At 42.3% G+C, this 22926-nt stretch overlaps 2 protein-coding genes across 3 annotated transcripts in view; both read right to left on the bottom strand.

The window, feature by feature from the left end:
* The window catches only part of rassf4a (Ras association domain family member 4a), a 90067-nt gene extending 79616 nt beyond the window's left edge, over nucleotides 1-10451 (bottom strand). The window contains exon 1 of one of the 2 annotated variants that reach the window (XM_029753349.1): nucleotides 10301-10451. The gene's annotated coding sequence lies outside the window, so the exon portion shown is untranslated. The remainder of the gene's footprint in view (nucleotides 1-10300) is intronic. The other variant, XM_029753352.1, reaches the window with a different exon arrangement.
* A 4320-nt stretch (nucleotides 10452-14771) lies between these two features.
* Nucleotides 14772-20494, bottom strand: tmem72 (transmembrane protein 72). The gene is made up of 5 exons (XM_029753348.1): nucleotides 20198-20494; nucleotides 17469-17535; nucleotides 16758-16829; nucleotides 16347-16486; nucleotides 14772-16107 (listed from the first exon to the last, which is right to left on the bottom strand). Exons 1-5 carry the CDS (start codon nucleotides 20271-20273, stop codon nucleotides 15677-15679), a joined length of 786 nt encoding a protein of 261 aa, XP_029609208.1. The 5' UTR covers nucleotides 20274-20494; the 3' UTR covers nucleotides 14772-15676.
* Between the last annotated feature and the right edge of the window lie 2432 nt (nucleotides 20495-22926).

The following is a 22926-nucleotide window of genomic DNA, read 5'->3' as shown; positions in this document are numbered from 1 at the left end:
GCTTGTAAGTAAGCATTTCACGGTAAGGTCTACAACCTGTTGTGTTTGGCTCATGTGACAAATACAATTTCTTTTTTTTTTTATTGAATTATACGAGAAATGGCGGTGGAAATACCTTTATGCGCAAATACTGACATAATTACCATCATATCGAAGTAAACTTGAAGTCATGCGATGATATGGTGTGTGGTCCTCCCACTACAACTCGGGAAACCATGCAGTTGTTAGGGTACAAATAAACTGGATCCAATTCTAGGTCAACACCTAGGATTTTTTCAATTTCTTGAAACACATTAGACCAGTATCTTTGTAATTTGGAACATAACCATAAACAATGTGTTTGGGGGCCTGTATCACCTTTACATTTGAGACACTGAGGAGAGGAGGAGGAGGAGGGGCTAAAAGAATGCCTGTGATTTGGGGATATATGCAATCTGTGTATTATTCTTAATTGGATTACTCTAGTACGATTACAGATAGATATTGTTTTGAGGTATTTCCAAATGTCCTCCCACATCTCCTAGTCAATAGTAACAGGCAATTATTTATCCCACACTTGTAGAAAAGCAGTAGAAAAGGACATTAAAGCATCGTAAAATAAACTTACAGACATTTCCCTTTGTAAAAAAAAGCATTCTTTCCATGACAGACACATCAAGGTGGTGCTCTTCAAAATATAATGTCTTACTTGTAGAAAGCGGAAAAAGTTCTGCTTTGGGAGTCAATATTTCTCAACCATCTGCTCAAATGACAATAAATAAATAATTTAGTCTGCCTATACCCTTAATTAAGCCAAATGTTAAAGCCAGCATCCAGCAATCCTGGTACAAAATCTGGTTTGTTAAAAATCGGGGTAAGAGCAGAGGTTATTTTTGACCTTACCAAAACATTTTGAACTGAACTCCATGCTTTGAGTATGTTAAGTGTAATGGGATTATTGCAGTAATCTTTAAAAAAAAAAGAAATCTCAATGTCTAACCAAATTGAAGAGTCATCATTTGTGATCCAGTCAGAAATATAACATAAGTGGACACACCACCACCACAACCTAATATTGGGCAGATCGAAGCCACCCATAGAACCTGGCAGCTGCAATATTGCCATCTAAAGTCTTGGCTTGCGTTTACTCCATATGACGGAACTTAACCATCATTTAAATATTTTATTACCTTATTGGAAAGTAAGACTGGGATCATTTGGATTGGGGAAAGTAGTCTAGGTAAAATATTAATTTTCAAGAGGGATATTCTACCCAACCATGAAATCAGAAGAGAGTTCCAGGGCTCCAGATCCTGTCTTATTGTATCAAATAACGAAACAAAAATGGCTTTGTACATTTGCTAGAATTTAGGAGTTACGAATATACCCAGATACATAAAACCTGAGGGAGACCATTTAAAAGGAAAGGGGGAGAGGTAGGTGGTACAGAGTGAAGACTACCAAGTGGCATAGCCTCTTACTCAGTTAAATTCATCTTGTAGACTGAGAATTCATTGAATAATTCAATAATATTAACAAGAGATATCATTGAAGTCTCAGGGCTAGAGATTAATATCAAAACATCATCAGCATACAAACTTATTTTATGATGAACGTCACCAATGAGTAGACCCTGTATGGCAGGCAATGGTGGCCTCGGCCAATGGTTACATAGCGAGCGCAAATGGGAGAGGGGACAAAGGACAGCCGCGTCTGGTTCCTCTGTGTGTGGAAAAGCTATTTGACCTTAGCCTGTTAGTAAGAACAGCAGCCTGAGGGTCATCAAATAAAACCTTAACACATTTTATAAAATTGTCACCTAGACTACATTTAGTCAGAGCTAAGAATAGGTAGGACCACTCCACATGGTCAAATGCTTTTTCAGCTATTGTCTCTAGGGAGACAATCCACAGCACTTCATTGGCAGGCTTGAATAACATTAAGAAGATGCCTGACATTATTACGTGAGTTGCGGCCCTTAATCAAGTCAGTTTAGTCCCCTTTCACAATTAGTGGCAATAAGTCTTCTAGTCGTGTGGCTAGGGTTTTAGAAAACAATTTTCTATCCACGTTCAGAAGGGCAATAGGTCTGTATGAGGAACAAGACTCTGGGCATTTTCCCTTTTGAAAACTAGTTAAATGTAGCTTCCCTCAGCGTTTGAGGGAGGCTTTCATTTGAAAATGATTGGTTAAACATATTAAGCAATGGCTCACGGATCAGGTCATGGAACTCCTTATAGAACTCAGGACCTGTCTGGTCCTGGGGCCCTACCAGTTTGCAAATTCTCAATTCCAAACATTATTTATTCCTTGGTAATAGGGACATTAAGGAGAGACCTCTGTTCTTTGGAAATAGTAAGGAGCTCAATATTAGAAAATAAGTCCTCCATTACTTTGGGTGCATAATTTGTCAGTTCTGATGTCATGTCCTGACCAGTGAAAGAGGTCATTTGCCATAGTAGTATGGTCAGGGCATGGCAGGGGGGTTTGTTTTGTATGTATTTTGGGTTTTCTGTTTCTATGTGGGTTTTTCTAGTATTCTATTTCTATGTTTTGTTTTCCATGTTTTGGCCGGGTATGGTTTCCAATCAGAGGCAGGTGTCTTTCGTTGTCTCTGATTGGAAGCCATACTTAGGCAGCCTGTTTTCCTTTGGGGTTTGTGGGTAGTTGGTTTCCGTTTAGTCTTGTGTACCTGACGGGACTGTTCTCGGTCGTTTGTTGTTTTTTGTTGAGGTGTATTCATTAAAGAAAAAGACTGAGCACTTTACACGCTGCGTCTTGGTCTCCATTTTACGACCCCTGTGACATCTGAGGCATAAATATTTACATAAAATGTCTTCAATTACTAATTTAGCCATTTATTTTCATATAAATGGTTGCCATCAGAATCAGTAATAATAGCAATTGACTGGGAGTCTGCTCTCTTTTTAGCTAGGTAAGACAAATATTTCCCTGGTTTATCGCCATGTTCATAAAGCTTTCCCCAGACAAATGTAATTTTATTTTCAGCGTCCTGTTTTAGGAGAGAGTCCAACGTTGATCTAAGGACTGATATTTCTTTAATAGGTCAGGAGTGGGAATTTTTATGTATTCTTCTTTAGCTGCCAATTCACCCTCTAACAGTTTTGCTTTTCACGTTTTTTCCATCTCTTAGTGGCTGAGTATGACATATTCAGACCCCTGGTGTACACGTTACAGGTTTCCCAAAGGAGCGAGAAGCTTATCTGTTGATTGAGAGTTAACAGAGAAAAATGCTTTAATAATAATAAATATTATATAAAATATTATGTACAGTGCCTTCGGAAAGTATTCGGAACCCTTGACTTTTTCCACATTTTGTTACGTTACAGCCTTATTCTAAAATAGATTTTTTATCAATTTGATGACAAAGTAAAAACAGATTTTTAGACATTTTTGCACATTTATTTAAAATAAAAAACAGAAATACCTTATTTACATAAATATTCAGACCCTTCACTATGAGACTCGAAATTGAGCTCAGGTGCATCCTGTTTCCATTGATCATCCTTGAGATGTTTCTACAACTTGATTGGAGTCCACCGGTGGTAAATTCAATTGACTGGACATGATTTGGAAAGGCACGCACCTGTCTATATAAGGTCCCACAGTTGACAGTGCATGTCAGAGCAAAAACCAAGCCATGAGGTCGAAGGAATTGTCCGGAGAGCTTCAAGACAGGATTGTGTTGAGGCACAGATCTGGGGAAGGGCACCAAAACATGTCTGCAGCATTAAAGGTCCCCAAGAACACAGTGGCCTCCATCATTCTTAATGGAAGAAGATTGCAACCACCAAGACTCATCCTAGACCTGGCCGCCCAGCCAAACTGAGCAATTGGGCGAGAAGGGCCTTGGTCAGGGAGGTGACCAAGAACCCGATGGTCATTCAAACAGAGATCTAGAGTTCCTCTGTAGAGATGGGAGAACCTTCCAGACAGTCAACCATCTCTGCAGCACTCCACCAATCAGGCCTTTGTGGCAGAGTGGCCAGACGGAAGCCACTCCTCAGTAAAAGGCACATGACAGCCCACTTGGAGTTTGCCAAAAGGCACCTAAAAACTCTCAGACTATGAGAAACAAGATTCTCTGGTCTGATGAAAGCAAGATTGAACTCTTTGGCCTGAATGCCAAGCGTCACGTCTGGAGGAAACCTGGCACCATCACTATGGTGAAGCATGTGGTGGCAGCATCATGCTGTGGGATGTTTTTCAGCGACAGTGACTGGGAGACTAGTTAGAATCGAGGGAAAGATAAACAGAGCAAAGTACAGAGAGATCCTTGATGAAAAACTGCTCCAGAGCACTCAGGACCTCAGACTGGGGCGAAGGTTCACCTTCCAACAGGACAACAACCCTAAGCACACAGCCAAGACAACGCAGGAATGGCTTCATGACAAGTCTCTGAATGTCCTTGAGTAGCCCAGCCAGAGCTCGGACCTGAACCCGATCGAACATCTCTGGAGAGACCTGAAAATCGTGCAGCAATGCTCCCCATCCAACCTGACAGAGCTTGAGAGGATCTGCAGAAAAAATGGGAGAAACTCCCCAAATACAGGTGTGCCAAGCTTGTAGCATCATACCCAAGAATACTGTAATCACTGCCAAAGGTGCTTAAACAAAGTACTGAGTAAAGGGTCTGAATACTTACAGTGGCTTGCGAAAGTATTTAGCAGGCCAGAGGTGGATGAGCGCAGTGCCCTCGTTTGGGTGTAGGGACTGATAAGAGCCTGAAGGTACGGAGGTGCCGTTCCCCTCACGGCTCCGTAGGCAAGCACCATGGTCTTGTAGCGGATGCGAGCTTCAACTGGAAGCCAGTGGAGAGAGCGGAGGAGCAGGGTGACGTGAGATAACTTGGGAAGGTTGAACACCAGACGGGCTGCGGCGTTCTGGATGAGTTGTAGGGGTTTAATGGCACAGGCAGGGAGCCCAGCCAACAGCGAGTTGCAGTAATCCAGACGGGAGATGACAAGTGCCTGGATTAGGACCTGCGCCGCTTCCTGTGTGAGGCAGAGTCGTACTCTGCGAATGTTGTAGAGCATGAACCTACAGGATCGGGTCACCGCCTTGATGTTAGTGGAGAACGACAGGGTGTTGTCCAGGGTCACGCCAAGGTTCTTAGCACTCTGGGAGAAGGACACAATGGAGTTGTCAACCGTGATGGCGAGATCATGGAACGGGCAGTCCTTCCCCGGGAGGAAAAGCAGCTCCGTCTTGCCGAGGTTCAGCTTGAGGTGGTGATCCGTCATCCACACTGATATGTCTGCCAGACATGCAGAGATGCGATTCACCCCCCTTGGCATTTTTCTTATTTTGTTGCCTTACAACCTGGAATTAAAATATATTTTTGGGGGGTTTGTATCATTTGATTTACACAACATGCTTACCACTTTGAAGATGCAAAATCTTTTTTTTTATTGTGAAACAAACAAGAAATAAGACAAAAAAAACAGAAACCTTGAGTGTGCATAACTATTCACCCCCCCTCCAAAAAAAAGTCAATACTTTGTAGAGCCACCTTTTTTGCAGCAATTAATCAGCTGCAAGTCTCTTGGGGTATGTCTCTATAAGCTTGGCACATCTAGCCACTGGGATTTTTGCCCATTCCTCAAGGCAAAACTGCTCCAGCTCCTTCAAGTTGGATGGGTTCTGCTAGTGTACAGCAATCTTTAAGTCATACCACAGATTCTCAATTGGATTGAGGTCTGGGCTTTGACTAGGCCATTCCAAGACATTTTAATGTTTCCCCTTAAACCACTCGAGTGTTGCTTTAGCAGTATGCCTAGGGTCATTGTCCTGCTGCAAGGTGAACCTCCGTCCCAGTCTCAAATCTCTGTAAGAGATTTCCCTCAAGAATTTCCCTGTATTTAGTGCCATCCATCATTCCTTAAATTCTGACCAGTTTCCCAGTCCCTGCCAATGAAAAACATCCCCACAGCATGATGCTGCCACCATGGGGATGGGGATCTCGGGGTGATGAGAGGTGTTGGGTTTGCACCAGACATAGTGTTTTCCTTGATGGACAAAAAGCTTAATTTTAGTCTCATCTGACCAGAGTACCTTCTTCCATATGTTTGGGGAGTCTCCCACATGCCTTTTGGCGAACACCAAATGTGTTTGCTTATTTCTTTCTCTAAGCAATGGCTTTTTTCTGGCCACGCTTCCGCAAAGCCCTGCTCTATGGAGTGTACGGCGTAAAGTGGTCCTATTAAAGCAATTAAAGGTCCTTTTAAAGCAATTAGTCAACCTCACCACAAATTCCCAACGGTTATCTTTGGTCTCTTTGTTGCCTCTGATTAATTCCCTCCTTGCCTGGTCCATGAGTTTTGGTGGGCAGCCCACTCTTGGCAGGTTTGTTGTGGTGCCATATTCTTTCCATTTTTTAATAATGGATTTAAAGGTGCTCTGTGGGATGCCCAAAGTTTTAGATATTTTTTAAAACTCAACCCTGATCTGTAATTCTCCACAACTTTGTCCCTGACCTGTTTGGAGAGCTCCTTGGTCTTCATGGTGCTGATTGCTTGGTGGTGCCCCTTGCTTAGTGGTGTTGCACACTCTGGGGCCTTTCAGGGCAGATAATTTGACACTTAGATTGCACACAGGTGGACTTTATTTAACTAATTATGTGACTTCTGAAGGTATTTGGTTGCACCAGATCTTATTTAGGGGCGTTGTAGCAAAGGGGTGAATACATATGCATGCACCACTTTTCAATTCTTTTTTTTTATTTCACTTCACCAATTTGGAATATTTTGTGTATGTCCATTACATGAAGTCCAAATAAAAATCTATTTAAATTACAGGTAAAATAGGAAAAACACCAAGGGGGATGAATACTTTTGCAAGGCACTGTATCTAAATGTGATATTTTCATTTTATTTTTTATAAATTAGCAACCATTTCTAAAAACCTGTTTTTTCTTTGTCATTATGGGGTATTGTGTGCAGATTGATGAGGGAAAAAAACGATGTAATCATTTTTAGAATAAAACTGTAATGTAACAAAATGTGAAAAAGTCAAGGCACTGTAAATGTATGGTCTTTAAGAATGGTTGTATTCAATCTCCAATGTCTTGACTCTGAGTTTTATGTCCAGGACCACCTCAGCATGATCAGATATGACTATGCTTCCTATATTAGTAGATAAAACAGACTACAAAAACATCCTGGGCATAAAAAAGTAATCTATTCTAGTCTGACATCCATGAGGTGCAGAGAAAAAAACTCTCTGTTGGTGGGATGAAAGGTTCACCATCCATCAGCATACCACAGATCATCACAAATAGCTTTAAGCGACCTAGCTTGAGGAGAGGGTGTAGCTATTCTGCTGGGAAACGTGTCAATAAGTGGGTTCAACAAACAATTAAAATCTCCTCCAACCCCTGCAGTGTCAGAGTTTAATTCTGAAATTGTAGAAATAAAACATTTTCCTTCTTCAGAAGTAGCTAGGCAGGCTAATTTTAGTTAGCTAATTAATTTGCTAGCTATCATACAGTAGGCGTATATTAATAATTCGACAGTTAATATAAGTAGACATGCAATCATAATTGACTATAGAGTATATAAATTACCCACCAGGTACCTGGCGGCTGAAAACACAATCGTCGCGGGATGAACAAGTGACAAATTTCCGGGCAATTTAAAATGAATTCCTTCCTCCCTCCACCCTTGTCCTGCAAGTGTATACTCGTCAGATGTCATGATATGTCATCAGAAGTGTCCACTTAATTTGAGGGCTGAGGGGAGAGAATGTGTCTTTTCTGTGTTTGGAATGCAGCCACTGTGTTTTTTCTACAGCACCATTTTGTCCCAATACATTTGCTATTTAACACAACAGTTTTTGTGACAAAACTATCTGTAGAGTTGAAAATGAGATGGAAACACATTGAGCTTTAGATTTTATTTGATACATGAAAACTTAAGCGAAAAAGTACATTTTGTGTTCACTACATCATCACACACTGATTTTTACAAGTCAGTTTGGTGGAAATGTTTTTTAGCTGATGTTTTTATATTCACATGAAAATCTGTCGCCAATTGGACTAACTGACATAACAAGAGAAAAACAAAAACATTTTTGAAATTGCACCTTAGTATTCTACTATTCTAACTCTCAACATTAAGTTGAGACCCCGAATGAGTTCCACAAAAGTTTGCCCATCCCTGGTGTAGAGTACATAAACAGTTAGTCCATATTTTTCATTGTGAGAATCAATTAAACGTACATGTCGTTGAGTGGTTCTCGTTGGGGTTAGTGGGAGGACACTGGCACCTAGTGGTTAAATCACAAACTGCACAGGCACTAATGATCAGTCTAACCATCTGAAAGGTCACCTGCCATCAGCTGATCTCATTAGACTCGACCACAGCTGGACTAACAACACTAACCTATTATCTAACTCATATAGAGAAGAGGTAATGTTGTAGACTGCACTACAATGTCCTATTTAAAATGTTTCAATTTACAATTTACATAATCAAATTACTTGTCCCATTTGTATCAATAATCATCCTTGATTCAATGCATTGTCACAGCCCTGTAGGTGCTGGTTGGTAAGACGATCTCTCGCTCTCTCATTGAGGTTTAGTTAGCTCCACAGCATTGGTTGGTCACAGGTTTTGATGGGAGTGAGAGATTTTACAGGACACTCCATGTGGGGTTAATCCATTAACCCTGGTCTGGGACCTTTAACTCTGTGACCACTCCATCCCCAGAATCAGCAGTGTGTGTGTGTGTGTGTGTGTGTGTGTGTGTGTGTGTGTGTGTGTGTGTGTGTGTGTGTGTGTGTGTTAGATAGGGGCCCAGTTTTCCTCCGGAGTCACTGACAGAGATGACTGGATCATCCAGCATGGTCATTCTGTCATACATATTAATAAACTTTAATGGATGTATAAATATTCCACAACGTTAAAACATCTAAGTCTGTCACCATTTACATGAATTATTAAACCCCAGCACATGGACCTTCAGAGACAGACCGGGCATATGCTGCTCACAACTTTTTTTAAACTCAATATGATTGTAGGGCACGGCAGGGAAACAGACCGGGGTCGCTGGCGTGAAAGCCAAACACCCTATGCGCCGCGCCAATAGGGTTACCCACTTGATGAGAATTATAACGTGGCTCATATAGCAAGGATCACTACAATGAACGGGAAGGCACATCCCTGTGCCCTCACACATCCAGCCATGCGTTCGGAAGGCCTCACGGCCACCATCTCACTTCTATCACCAGTGTAGGGGAAGGCGGGGCAGGGAAGCAAACCCGGGTCACTGCTATGAAAGGCACCCTAAATGCATTGCCCCAATAGGGTTAACCCACTTGCTGGGAATTGTAAAGTGACTCATATAGCAAGGATTGCTAGTACATGTTCTGTCATTATCCATCCTGTGTTAACTTTGAGGTGATGCCAAAGGCAAATGTCCACCGGTGCTTGAACAATAGAACTCATATTCTATTCTATTGATGCTCCCTCCTATTATTTATTGATGTTTCCTATTCTCTTCTATTGATGTCTCTTATTTTATTTTATATTCTATTTTATTTTATAGCTGTTTCCTCTTCTATTCTAGTTTTGTCTGTTGTAGGCTATAGATGTCTGCCGTGTGGAGACATACAGGGTCAGGTCTTTGAGGACAGTATCCCCGTGGACAAAGGCTCCTCAGACAGCAGAGCACTAGCTAATTGATTGGATCAGGCAGAGCGAGACCCTGTCCATCTAATTGCCGCTGCTCTTCCCAGCTGGGACCAGCTGGTAACTGTCTATTGTTTGTGTAAAAGGATTTCCTCCAAAAACACAAGTAGGTGAAGAGGCACAGAAAATCAGCTGAAAATGCGATTATGCTTCTAAATCAAATCAAAAAGTAAATACAGCATTTTTATCTCAGTCTGGAGTGTCGAGCTCAACTGCTTTAATATGCTTTTTTGTTTTGTTTTACTGTTCAGTGCCTCAAAGAGTTTTCCATAATAGCCAATGGCAACTATGATATATGTTTTATATTCTCCAGTTATTTATGAATGACATACTTTATTAACTATCTCTGTCTTATAGCATCATGTATCCGTGCGCTTTTTCCTAAACTCTTTTCTTCACTCAGTTGCCGACCGTGTATATCATTTGACAGATCAAGCAAAAAAACAACGAGAAGATTGTCTACAGTAGGCACGCTATATGAACCACAAAAAAACGACGACTGGCATAGGAAGGAACTGATGAGCATACATTTAACACAGCGGCTGTCACTAGCATGCTTTGGAATTATCTAATATAACAATATATTCTAACAATAACTGCAGATCTCTTACCATCACAGAGTGCAAAAGGAGGGTAGCGTTTTTTATTATTATTCCAAAACCTGGCGGTCTCAGTCTGGTATTCGCTGTATCTCGCTTATCGCGTATCTCCCTTAAAACCTCCTTGACCCTGCGCTATTCTGGTGTTGGATTGAAACCGGGTTGAGAGATTGACAGAAATATTATCCAGTAACGGGGCTGATTGATAAGACAAAACCAATAAGATTCATATGGGGGCGAGTTTACGTTGCCTGTGGATCCAGCGCTGCGTACCTCTTATATAAATATACAGTTGAAGTCGGAAGTTTACATACACCTTAGCCAAATACATTTAAACTCAGTTTTTCACAATTCCTGACATTTAATCCTAGTAAAAATTCCCTGTCTTAGGTCAGTTAGGATCACCACTTTATTTTAAGAATGTCTAATGTCAAAATAATACTAGTGAGAATTACTTATTTCAGCTTTTATTTCTTTCATCACATTCCCAGTGGGACAGAAGTTTACATACACTCAATTAGTATTTGGTAGCATTGCCTTTAAATTGTTTAACTTGGGTCAAACGTTTCGGGTAGCCTCCCACAAGCTTCCCACAATAAGTTGGGTGAATTTTGGCCCATTCCACTTGACAGGGCTGGTGTAACGGACTCAGGTTTGTAGCCCTCCTTGCTCGCACACACTTTTTCAGTCCTGCCCACAAATTTTCTATAGGATTGAGGTCAGGGCTTTGTGATGGCCACTCCAATACCTTGACTTTGTTGTCCTTAAGCCATTTTGTCACAACTTTGGATCTATGCTTGAGGTAATTGTCAATTTGGAAGACCCATTTGCGACCAAGCTTTAACTTCCTGACTGATGTCTTGAGATGTTGCTTCAATATATCCACATCATTTTCCTTCGTCATGAAGCCATCTATTTTGGAAGTGCCACAGTCCCTCCTGCAGCAAAGCACCCCCACAATATGATGCTGCCACCCCCGTGCTCCACGGTTGGGATGGTGTTCTTCGGCTTGCAAGCCTCCCCCTTTTTCCTCCAAACATAACGATGGTCATTATGACCAAACAGTTCAATTTTTGTTTCATCAGACCAGAGGACATTTCTCCAAAAAGTACGATCTTTGTCCCCATGTGCAGTTACAAACCGTAGTCTGGCTTTTTTATGTCGGTTTTGGAGCAGTGGCTTCTTCCTTGCTGAGCGGCCTTTCTGGTTATATCGATATAGGACTTGTTTTACTGTGGATATTGATACTGTTGTACCTATTTCCTCCAGCATCTTCACAAGGTCCTTTGCTGTGTTTCTGAGATTGATTTGCACTTTTCGCATCAAAGTATGCTCATCTCTAGGAGACAGAAAGCGTCTCCTTCCTGAGCGGTATGACGGCTGCGTGGTCCCATGGTGTTTATACTTGCGTACTATTGTTTGTACAGATGAACGTGGTGCCTTCAGGCGTATGGAAATTTCTCCCAAGGATGAACCAGACGTGTGTAGGTCTACAATTGTTTTCTGAGGTCTTGGCTGATTTCTTTTGATTTTCCCATGATGTCAAGCAAAGAGGCACTGAGTTTGAAGGTAGGCCTTGAAATACATCCACAGGTACACCTCCAATTGACTCAAATGATGTCAATTAGCCTACCAGAAGCTTCTAAAGTCATGACATAATTTTCTGGAATTTTCCAAGCTGTTTAAAGGCACAGTCAACTTAGTGTATATAAACTTTTGACCCACTGGAATTGTGATACAGTGAATTATAAGTGAAATAATCTGTTTGTAAACAATTGTTGGAAAAATGACTTGTGTCATGCACAAAGTAGATGTCCTAACTGACTTGCCAAAACTATAGTTTGTTAATTAACAAGAAATTTGTGGAGTGGTTGAAAACCGAGTTTTAATGACTCCAACCTAAGTGTATGTAAACTTCCGACTTCAGCTTTAAATCACTAAGCAGTATAAAAACGTGCCTGAACAGATTGACAATTATGAATTAATTGGTTAATTATAGCCTAGTGGTAAGATAATTTCCTTCTGCACTGATGTGAGAGACAACTAGACAGGTGAAAGCAGGCTTCCAGAGGGCCACTTTATCACTTTTGACCTGTCCTGCATTTTCAGATCTGGACAGATGAAGGAGAAGAAAGGTGGAAAGGAAACCACAGTTGACTGTTGAGAAGACAAGAGGACAGGAGAGGAGAGGGGAAGCCACTGTAGACTTGAGAAGCAGCCCTCACATCCTGTCTTTGAGACTGGATTTGGCATCTAGGAAACTATCACAGGGCAGGAGCTGGTATAAGAGAATCCGAGGAAGTGTGTGTGTGTGTGTGTCTGTGTGTGCACGCGTATGTGCATTTGTGTCTATATGTGTGTGTGTACCAGAGGGTAGGTCAGTTATTCCAGCAACCAAGACACTTCAACCAGGGGAAACTGTTTGTTTTAGAGGATGTGATTATGACAAAACACATTCCAAATAAGGAACGTGTTTTTGAATGTTTTTAAAGGATGAGGAAGTTTGAGGAAGCAGACTGGAAATATTGAGACTGCGTGTTAACACCTCTTTCCTGACTAACTGTTCTCATTCTTTCTCTAAATATCTCCTGAGGTTACTCAGGCAAAAAGCAAGTTTAGTTTTAAAAAACAGTAACCAAATGTATTGTATCACAGTGTCTTTCTACTTTCTAAATATTTTAACTAATTTAACTCTATTGTATATAAGAACATGAATACAGTATGTATATATGAATAGTGTATAATAATTATTTTTGTTGTCTCTTGGTGTCTATATATGACTCTATTATCTTATGTTTTATGTAATGTTATATAATCTTATGCTGTTCTTGTCTCTAGCTGTTCTGCACTGCTGCATGTGCAACAACTAATGTGGATCCTAACTCTCTTCTCCTCTCACCCCAGCTCCCCAGGACACAGAGCTGAATTTGGGACAGTTCAGTCACTACCCCCTTTCAAGGGGACAATACAGAGCAAGGTTACGAACCATTCAGCTTCCTCAGGACAAAGAGTCCCTGTAACCCACCCTAATAGCCCGTGGACAATAGTCAGAGAGACCCTGTAGAGGAGTTCTAGTGTATACTGAATTCAGAGCTCTGATGAGTGGAGCAGCCTGCTTGCAAGTGTATGAAAGAGAAAGGGAGGATGATAGGAGGATAGAAGACAACCATGAGGGGATACCACAAGTCTGGGTTCTGTCTGATAAAGGGTGTGTGTGTGTGTGTGTGTGTGTGTGTGTGTGTGTGTGTGTGTGTGTGTGTGTGTGTGTGTGTGAGTGAGTGAGAGAGAGAGTCTACCTGGAGTTCCAGAGCTCTAGGTGTTGTCTGATGAATGAGTATCTGCTTCTATTGATTCTCTTCGCGGTCTGGGTTCTGTTTGATAAAGGGTGTGTTTGTGTGTGCATGCTTTTGTGTGTGTATGTGTATTGATTAATAGCTAGAATAGAAGAGATATGTCTGAAAGCATGGATTGCTAATGCCATAATTCCTTTTGAGGTGAGTTCTACAGGGTGTATTAACAGGATGTATCTACCGGCTAGATCTGTTTGATAGCTAATTGAGAAGACACCTTTGTTGTTGACACCTGTGTTCCTCCCAGAGGAGTTGTGTCTACCAGACCTGGGTTCAAATATTATTTGAAATCTTTCAAATACTTTGATAATTTGCTTTTACCTGCGTGTAGTGCCAGATGGGAAGGATTATACCTTTTGGGACGGTTTTCAGTGGCACAACTGGCTAAGGTGTTTCAAGAGGGCGGTCACCTGTGTTTGCAAGACAGAAGACACTAGATTGAGACTGAGTACCAGCTTGTGATAGAGGAAGCTTAAGAGCCGGGCTGGAGCAAAGCTTGTACACCCTGTAGCTACACCTACCTGTGCTGCCTCTGATGTTGTTTCTACTGAGAACTCCCTGGAGATAGAAGAGCCAATTGTTTGTCAGGTTTCCACTGGGCAAAAACTGGTTAAATCAAAGTTGTTTACACATCATTTCAACCCCAAAGAATCATCAACGTAACGGCATTTCATATTTTTTTACCCAACTTTTTACCTACTGTAAATCCAACGACATGGTGACTTATTTGTAGATTTCACGTTGAATTCACGTTAGTTGACAACTCAAAAAAAGTTAATCAAAACTAGACGTTGACCTGACGTCTGTTCCCAGTGGGTTGCTTGGACAATCCAGGAGTAAACTCTTCCTGTGCTCCATCACCATGGTCACCCCACCTAGGTGTTCCGTTACAACACACACGCACGCACGCACGCACACACACACACATGCAAACAGGGAGTGTAATAAATAACTATGCACACAATCCTTCAAACACAACACGGAAGTAAGCACATATACACACACACTCACTCACTCTCACATGCTTCAACCCCCCTACCCCCACACTTCTCCAGATATGTAAATCATCCATAGCATAAGACAAAGAGGATTTGGTCCAATTACATTATAGAATAACACCATAAAACATCACGTACCGTCTGTACAAAGGGTTTTATTACTATAGAAATCTTTCTACATGTGCAAAACATTATATACATGTTCTGTGTGCAGCTAAAACAGATTCCATACAGTATATACATTCACCTTAGTGGACTGCCTCTCTGAAAATCAGACCCTTACTTTAAATTATCATCAACACCATCCTCATTATGATCATCATTAAAACCACCACCATCATCATCATCATCGCCATCATTATCATCTTCATCATATACAGTAGATTAAGTCAAACTTAAGACTGTATGATCAGCAGTTAGTAACAGCAGCCTTTCCTAAACATCTGTGTAGTGTGTGACCCTCCTACAGCTTGTGGAATGTGGGGCCCACACCTGTATCATACAAAACCAGTGTTTCTGATCTTTATATTACCATTAGCTAACAGAAATGTGTTCAATCTAAGAAAGAAGTGGGCAAGCAAACAAGTTAGTCTGTTTTCAATGAGTTAACTCTCCTATAGTATATAGAACATTGATTATATGCATTATTTGGCATTGAGTCATTGACTGATGAGAATCAGTATCCAGAAGTTAGTCACCACCACCACAATTCACCTTTAACCTCAAGGTACCTGGTTCAAACCTCACTCCAACTGTCCCCCTGCATTGCTATAGTAGTGTAATATTCAGTCAGTGATCATATGTGCGGTGTCTGAGGAGGTCCCTGGTTCAAGCCCTGCTCCAGCTGACCCCCAACTGTATTGCTTCTGTAGCGTCACACACTCACTCATCCACTCCTCCCCACCAACAAGGTTCTCCACTTCTGGTGGTCTTTGGCCATCTTCTCCACTGTGCCCCAGCTCTGCTGATGTTAATGGAGCTCAGTCTCTATTCTCCACCATATTGTCCTGGGCCTTCAATGAATAACAGTAGTGTAATGTTCAGTTAGTGATCATAGGAGCGGTGTCTGAGGTGGTCTCTGGTTCAAAGTCATGGTACTCCTCCATTTCTGTCTCCTCTGTAGCACTGTTCTGGAAATGCACATGTCTTTTCTTCTCTTTCCTCCTCTCTCCTCCGTTCCTCACTCGCTCTAGCTCTGACCCTGGCTGCTCCATCTCTACCTCCAGCATGGCCCGGCTGCTCTCTCCTCTCTCCCCCACTCCCAAGCCACTCTCCCTGGGTACGAAGGCCAGCCCTGTCCCTCTCCTGCCCATTGCCATGTTGAGGAAAGAGAAGGTATGTTCTGTCCCTCCTCTCTCAGACACACACACAGACGTTATCCCTACATTGTCCTCCAGGTCTTTAGGGGACACTGTTTCGGTATTTTTGCTGAGGATGAAGTTGAAGAAGGCTGTGACCAGGAGCATGATGCCTGGAATCATAGGGGAGAAGTTTTCAAACTGAAGAAATATAATACATTTAAACATTAGATGTTGTTTTGAATTTAAACTGAATCTAAAAGACATGTTGGGTGAGTATCAATGTTTGTGAATTACATCAACCTTATTAAATGTAATAATAGTGTGTAGTAGTACCTGGTAACAGTAGTAATGGTTAGGAAAGGATAATGCCATGGTTAGGTAATGTTGTAACCTGGTAGAGTGGTGTTACCTGGTATAACAGCATGCCACACTAACACAGGGTGAAGGAAACACACCACTGACATCATGGAGTAGTAGAGGAACTTCTGAAAGCCTCCAAGACGAGCCATCTTTCCCCACAACACAAACACACGCCACCCTGGAGGGAAACTAGAGAGGGGGGGGGGAGATGGGTGAGGAGGGGGAAAAGCAGGGGACAGAGATGGAGACAGTTGTATGTTTGAGTTTTTTTGTTCACTTCACTTATGAAAGAAATAGCCACACATTTGCTATGATTACAAAGGACAAATTGCATTCTATTCCTTATGCAACACTCTGGCCCTTTGGCTCCCATAGTAGTGCACTATACAGAGAATGAAGTACAATTTTGGATGCACACTTAGAAAAAGCCTAGGATGGAGATTATGGGTAGTGTACTCACGGCAGACACATCTGCAGGAGGGCATCTAGGAAGTAAGCTACCTCAAACACCATCATACCTGCCCCAGACACCCTAAGGGATTCAACACACAAACAGATCAAAAAACACACCCAGAACCAAATAGATGCTAGTGATCAGACAACTATGGACCAGATTAAGGGATAATGTCATACAGAGTATAACCCTTGACAATTCCTATCAGAAGACTCTGTCTCTACTGTTGATAAATGTAATAAACAGTCTTGCATTTCTCTACTCCTCAGGGACATGTTTTCCTGTGCTGTGCAGTGCGTGTTGCTTCATGGGAGTTTAGCCATGGGTCACAGACATAATGCAAAGTAGGACAGTGACCCAGGTCACTTGCCTCTCCTCCTGCTTGCCCTGCTCTTCCTGTACTGCCTCCCCCACCCTAGACCACCCCTCCCCTAGCCACCCTCCTCTTTTTCCATTATGAGTGCAGATTGACCTGAAACACACATTCTTTCCTTTATTAAAGTAGTGTGTGTGTGTGTGTGTGTGTGTGTGTGTGTGTGTGTGTGTGTGTGTGTGTGTGTGTGTGTGTGTGTGTGTGTGTGTGGGGGGGGGGGGACTACTGTGTGACTTATGGGGAACTGTATGTACCAGCAGTAACCTATTCAAGTGAAGCAGGACGTTTTTATATAGCCTGTCAGAGTTTAGCAGGAATTGTGTCTATCTAATGACAGTACTCACAGCAGGTAGATGGCCAGACTGTGGAACTTCCCCTGTTGTAACGTCTCCACTCCTACAACACAAAGCACTGGAGACAGCAGAATGGCAGGTTACACTTGAACACATACATACATACATATACACACACACACACACACACACACACACACACACACACACACACACACACACACACACACACACACACACACACACACACACACACACACACACACACACACTTCACATTTTGCATTTAAACAAAATAGTGATGATGATTTAGATTAAATCGATAGTACATTAACTACTGAATTAAGTACTTTATTCCAAATTAACTCTAGGCCTATTTGTCCAACAGGTTATTCGTACATGTAGTGGCCACTAGATGTCAGAATTACCACATGGCTGTCTTTCCTAAGTACACTATATATACAAAAGTATGTGGACACCCCTTCAAATGAGTGGATTTGGCTATTTCAGCCACACCTAACAGGTGTATAAAATCGAGCTCACAGCCATGGAATCATTGGCAAACATTGGCAGTAGAATGGCCTTGCTGAAGAGCTCAGTGACTTTCAACGTGGCACCGTCATAGGATGCCACCTTTCCAATAAGTCAGTTCATCAAATTTCTGCCCTGCTAGAGCTGCCCCGGTCAATTGTAAGTGCTGTTGTTGTAAAGTGGAAATGTCTAGTAGCAACAACGGCTCTGCCATGAAATGATTGGCCACACGTTTGAAGCACGTAGCACTTAAAAATCGTCCTCGGTTGCAACACTCACTACCGAGTTCCAAACAACCTCTGGAAGCAACGTCAGCACAATAACTGTTTGTCTGGAGCTTCATGAAATGGGTTTCCATGGCCGAGCAGCCACACACAAGCCTAAGATCACCATGCGCAATGCCAAGCATCGGCTGGATTGGTGTAAAGCTTGCCGCTATTGGACTCTGGAGCTGTGGAAATATGTTCTCTGGCGTGATGAATCACGCTTCAACATCTGGCAGTCCAACCGACGAATCTGGGTTTGGCAGATGCCAGGAGAACGCTCCATGCCCCAATGCATAGTGCCAAATGTAAAGTTTGGAGGAATAATGGTCTGGGGCTGTTTTTCATGGTTTGGGCTGGGCCCCTTAGTTCCAGTGAAGGGAAATGTTAATGCTACAGCATACAATGACATTCTAGATGACTCTGTGCTTCCAACTTTGTGGCAACAGTTTGGGAAGGCCCTTTCCTGTTTCAGCATGACAATGCCCCTGTGCCCAAAGAGAGGTGCTACCTGTTCTACTAGAGATCCTGGTTCGAGTCCAGGCTCTGTCGCAGCTGACCGGGAGACCCATGGGGCAGCACACCGCTGCCTCAATCTCCCCCTCATCTTTCCATCACTGTACTATCTCTTCAGTAAAGTTTTTACAAATACAAAAGGAGTGGTACAGCCCAACTCCTTAAAAAATGTATTCAAATAAATAAATATCTGCAGTAAAGTAGGTACCACTGCAGTATGTCTACATTACATTCAAGAAAGTGAAGTGAGAGTGAGTCAACTGTTTGTGGGTTGCTTGTTAAGGATAGACTAAATTACTTTAAATGGTTTAAATAGGGTTTGTGTGTGTGTGACTTTAAAAGGGTTTAAATATTGTGTGTGTATGCACACATGTATGTATGTATGTATGTATGTATGTATGTATGTATGTATGTATGTATGTATGTATGTATGTATGTATGTATGTATGTATGTATGTATGTATGTATGTATGTATGTTTGTGTGTGCATTTGTGCATGTGCACATATGTGCGCACTTGTGTGTGTGTGTGTGTGTGTGTGTGTGTGTGTGTGTGTGTGTGTGTGTGTGTGTGTGTGTGTGTGTGTGTGTGTGTGTGTGTGTGTGTGTGTGTGAGTAAGGTGACAGGGTTGAAACGGTGGTCACTACTGACATGTGGAAGTCATTGGTCAAACCTGTTTACCAGAAATGCGGTGCTGGAATCTGCACCAAGGGATTATGTCTAGATCAGGGGAACGAGACTAAATGGTTAGTAGGACTTTATGGATTGTTAGGAGAATTAACGCTGCCTGTAGACTAGACCTAGTGGAAAATGACATGCTTCTCAAAGGGACAATGTAGATCTAAAAGGTAAGTGTATGTGTGTCAGCGTATGATCAAATTAGCCAATAAGACAGTAAGAGATGAGTTCTGTGTGATGTGAGACTAGACACATACCACCCAGCTCAGACATATAGAAGTCCCATGTATATTATACTGTAAATACCAGACCTTTAAAATGGATATTGCAGGAGGTAGAGAGTGTACTGTAGCTGAAACAAAGCACTATGTGATTCATGCTATGATATAGTATGAGAGTAGACTGAGGGAGCTCTGTGTCTCCGTAGCCCTCAAGGAGCACTAAAACACAGTTATATATGATACAGCAGGGTTATATACAGTACATATTAGTCTAGACTGTTTAGCCTGCTGTTCTCACTAGAGAACAAGAGGAGATAAACCTCAAGGTTCATGATTAATCCTCTACACTCACTCACTCACTCACTCACTCACTCACTCACTCACTCACTCACTCACTCACTCACTCACTCACTCACTCACTCACAACCTCTGTGATAGATGACAAAATTGCAGGTCGTCTCACAGTGTCATTTTAAAGTCCAGGCCTACAGTCTGTCTCCTACCTGATGTTGTGTGAATGAGAAAGAGATAGTGTATGTGTCCAGTCAATTACGGTCCTGCAGTCTCCTACCTGCTGACGTAGAAATACCCAGAATCCTGCAGGCAACCTCTACCATGACCCACCAGGCTGTCACCGTGCTGCCCATCGCGCAAACACTTCTCTCCTCTTTTACAACTCTTCTTTCTTCCGCTCTAATCCACCTCTCTCCAGTTCAAACGTCAGTCTTTGGGTTCTATTGGATCCTATATTAATGTAACATTCTGCAGTACAATCTCACAGGTGAGCTTTAATAGCTACAGATACACTATTCAATTTCAGATCCAGGGGTTACAGTGGTAACAGAGGCAGCATCCACACAGCTCCATGGTGCTCAGTTTCTCTGAGCCGCTCAGTGAGTGGCTGGGTACTAATCAGTCTAAAGCAGCATTGAAACACACACACACACACACACACACACACACACACACACACACACACACACACACACACACACACACACACACACACACACACACACACACACACACACACACACACACACACACACACACACACATTACCATACTTAGTCGGTTTATACAGCATTCCACACACACAAGGTGAGTGTGGTCGGTCGGATCATGGTTGTGTGTGTATCGAGTGTTAGTGTGTGTGAGCGCTACAGGTTGGTGAAGGGTGTTTGTGCCAGAGTGTTCTTTCTGATGGCTGGTTAAAGATTACCTGGTTTGTGAATGACATTAAAAATAATGCTGTGGCTGGATTGCCCTTCCCAGAGATGGTCATAAACACAGACACACACACACGTACGTACACGCCACACATGCACGCAAACACACTCACACACTTTCTGTTTGACTGCACCAAGGTCAATGACCTTCAGAAGATAAGAATCCTAGCTCCCTTCACCAGCAGCATACCACTCTGCAGCCCACTGATGGCTTGCCTTGGGAGCTAGGCAGGGTTGGTCCTGATCAGTCCCTGGATGGGAGACCAAATGCTGCTGGATGTGGTGTTGGTGGGCCAGTAGGGGGCACTATTTCCCCTGGTCTAAGGAGATCACAATGGCCTAGGGCAGTGAAGTGCACATAGCTGATGTTACTGAAATTCTTTTACCTCACTTTGCATCTGCACAGTTCTTCCAGTAAATGTGTTTTTGTAAAATATTCAGTGTAAATTGTTAAAAGTAGTCCTTATGCATAGAGTTGTATGGTTTGTTCAACTTTGAAATTAATGGTTTTTGTATGGCATACATTTTAGGGAAAGGGAAAGGGGGATACCTTCCGCAATTAACCCAACCCCTCTGAATCAGAAAGGTATGGAGGGATGCCTTAATTGACATCCAAGTCTTTGGCGTCAGGGGAACAGTGGGTCTTGCTCGGTGACAGAACTTTAAGTGGAATTGCCCCTTGTCTCTTTTTTTATTCATGGGAATACTTGGGAACAAGTAACATTTTAAGTAACATTTTAGCTGAATTCCTGGTTATTTTACAGTCTTTTTTTAAGCAAAAAAAAATCACTTGTGGCGCGGTTTTGGCCCATGGGCTGCCTGCTGTCGACCCCTGCCCTAGATGTTTAGAACATACCCTAGATGTTTGTAAAATGGCCTAGCTGTTTAAGCCCTGAGGAACTTTGAGTGTGAAAATGCTGTGAAGAGTGGAAAACATGCTGCCGCCGCCAACAAAGACCCCTTGACCAGCGGTGACACACACACATGCGCACACACGCTTACACACCCACATACTGTAAGCTGGCACACACATTGAGTACCGGACCTGTGTTAGTCCTACTGGCAGGAACACAGACAGAGCTGGAGCTCAGATTGACTCCTGTTGTGGGCTCAAGTATGTAAATCTCCTTATACACTTACAAGCACACACACACACACAAGCAAATGCACATGCACGCATTCACAAACTCACTCACAAAGGCACCTTTGTTTCCCACTCCAAGTCCACTTGTTTCCAGCTTAACAGCCAGGTTATTTGTGTGTGTTTATCCTACTGTGATGCAAGGTTCTAGCAATAATCAACTGTTTAAATCCAAATCAAACACAACATTCTGTAAATCTGAGAAACTACGGAGGCTAACTACTGCTGGAGAGACTAAGTTTGTCCAGAAATGTTAATCAGAAAAACACCAAATGTGAAGAATAATATATAGGACTATTAAAGAGAGCAGTTTAAGTGGAGCATGAATACATGGGGTTAAATAGCAGAATTTATGAGAGTGTTTTTCTCTGTTTAAGAGTTTTATATTTGTTTTGTCTCGTGGGTTTCATAACCACGTCTTTATAACAATTCAATAATGATGAGACATTTATCTGAAACGTGCTCATCCACAACATACAACCCCAATACATCGCAAAATTATTCTCTGTGACCTAGGACCCAGATGACCATGGTCTGCAGCTGCAAGTGGAAGATACTGAACTGAACCACAGCAAATGTTGTAGTAACGGCCACAATCATGTGTCCTAGAAACAATGCCGTTGTTCTATAGTTCTATTAAGTAGAGTTAGGTCATTGAAGCACACGTTATGCTGCAATACATGAACAATTTTCAGCTTTATATTTTTTCTCATTGCTGCAACTACCCAATAGGCTCGGGAGGCAAAGGTGGAGTCATGCATCCTTTGAAACATGACCTGCGAAACCTCGCTTCTTAATACCCGCCCGCTTAATCTGGAAGCCAGCGCACCAGTGTGTCTGAGGAAACACTGTTCACCTGACAACCAAGGTCAGCTGGCAGGCACCCAGCCCAAGGAGTCACTAGAGCGAAATGAGCCAAGTAAAGCCCCT

Source organism: Salmo trutta, chromosome 5 (assembly GCF_901001165.1).
Source record: "Salmo trutta chromosome 5, fSalTru1.1, whole genome shotgun sequence".
NCBI classification, from domain to species: Eukaryota; Metazoa; Chordata; class Actinopteri; order Salmoniformes; family Salmonidae; genus Salmo; species Salmo trutta.
This window is presented reverse-complemented; position numbering and strand designations above follow the sequence as displayed.

Bases quoted from the DNA above. Each gene is read 5' to 3' on its own strand.
- tmem72 (XM_029753348.1), bottom strand. From the start codon at position 20,273: ATGGGCAGCACGGTGACAGCCTGGTGGGTCATGGTAGAGGTTGCCTGC. The intron at 17,536-20,197 runs GTAGGAGACTGC...TGCTGTCTCCAG, and splicing joins GGGTATTTCTACGTCAGCAG to TGCTTTGTGTTGTAGGAGTG. The intron at 16,487-16,757 runs GTGAGTACACTA...CCCCCTCTCTAG, and splicing joins CTCCTGCAGATGTGTCTGCC to TTTCCCTCCAGGGTGGCGTG.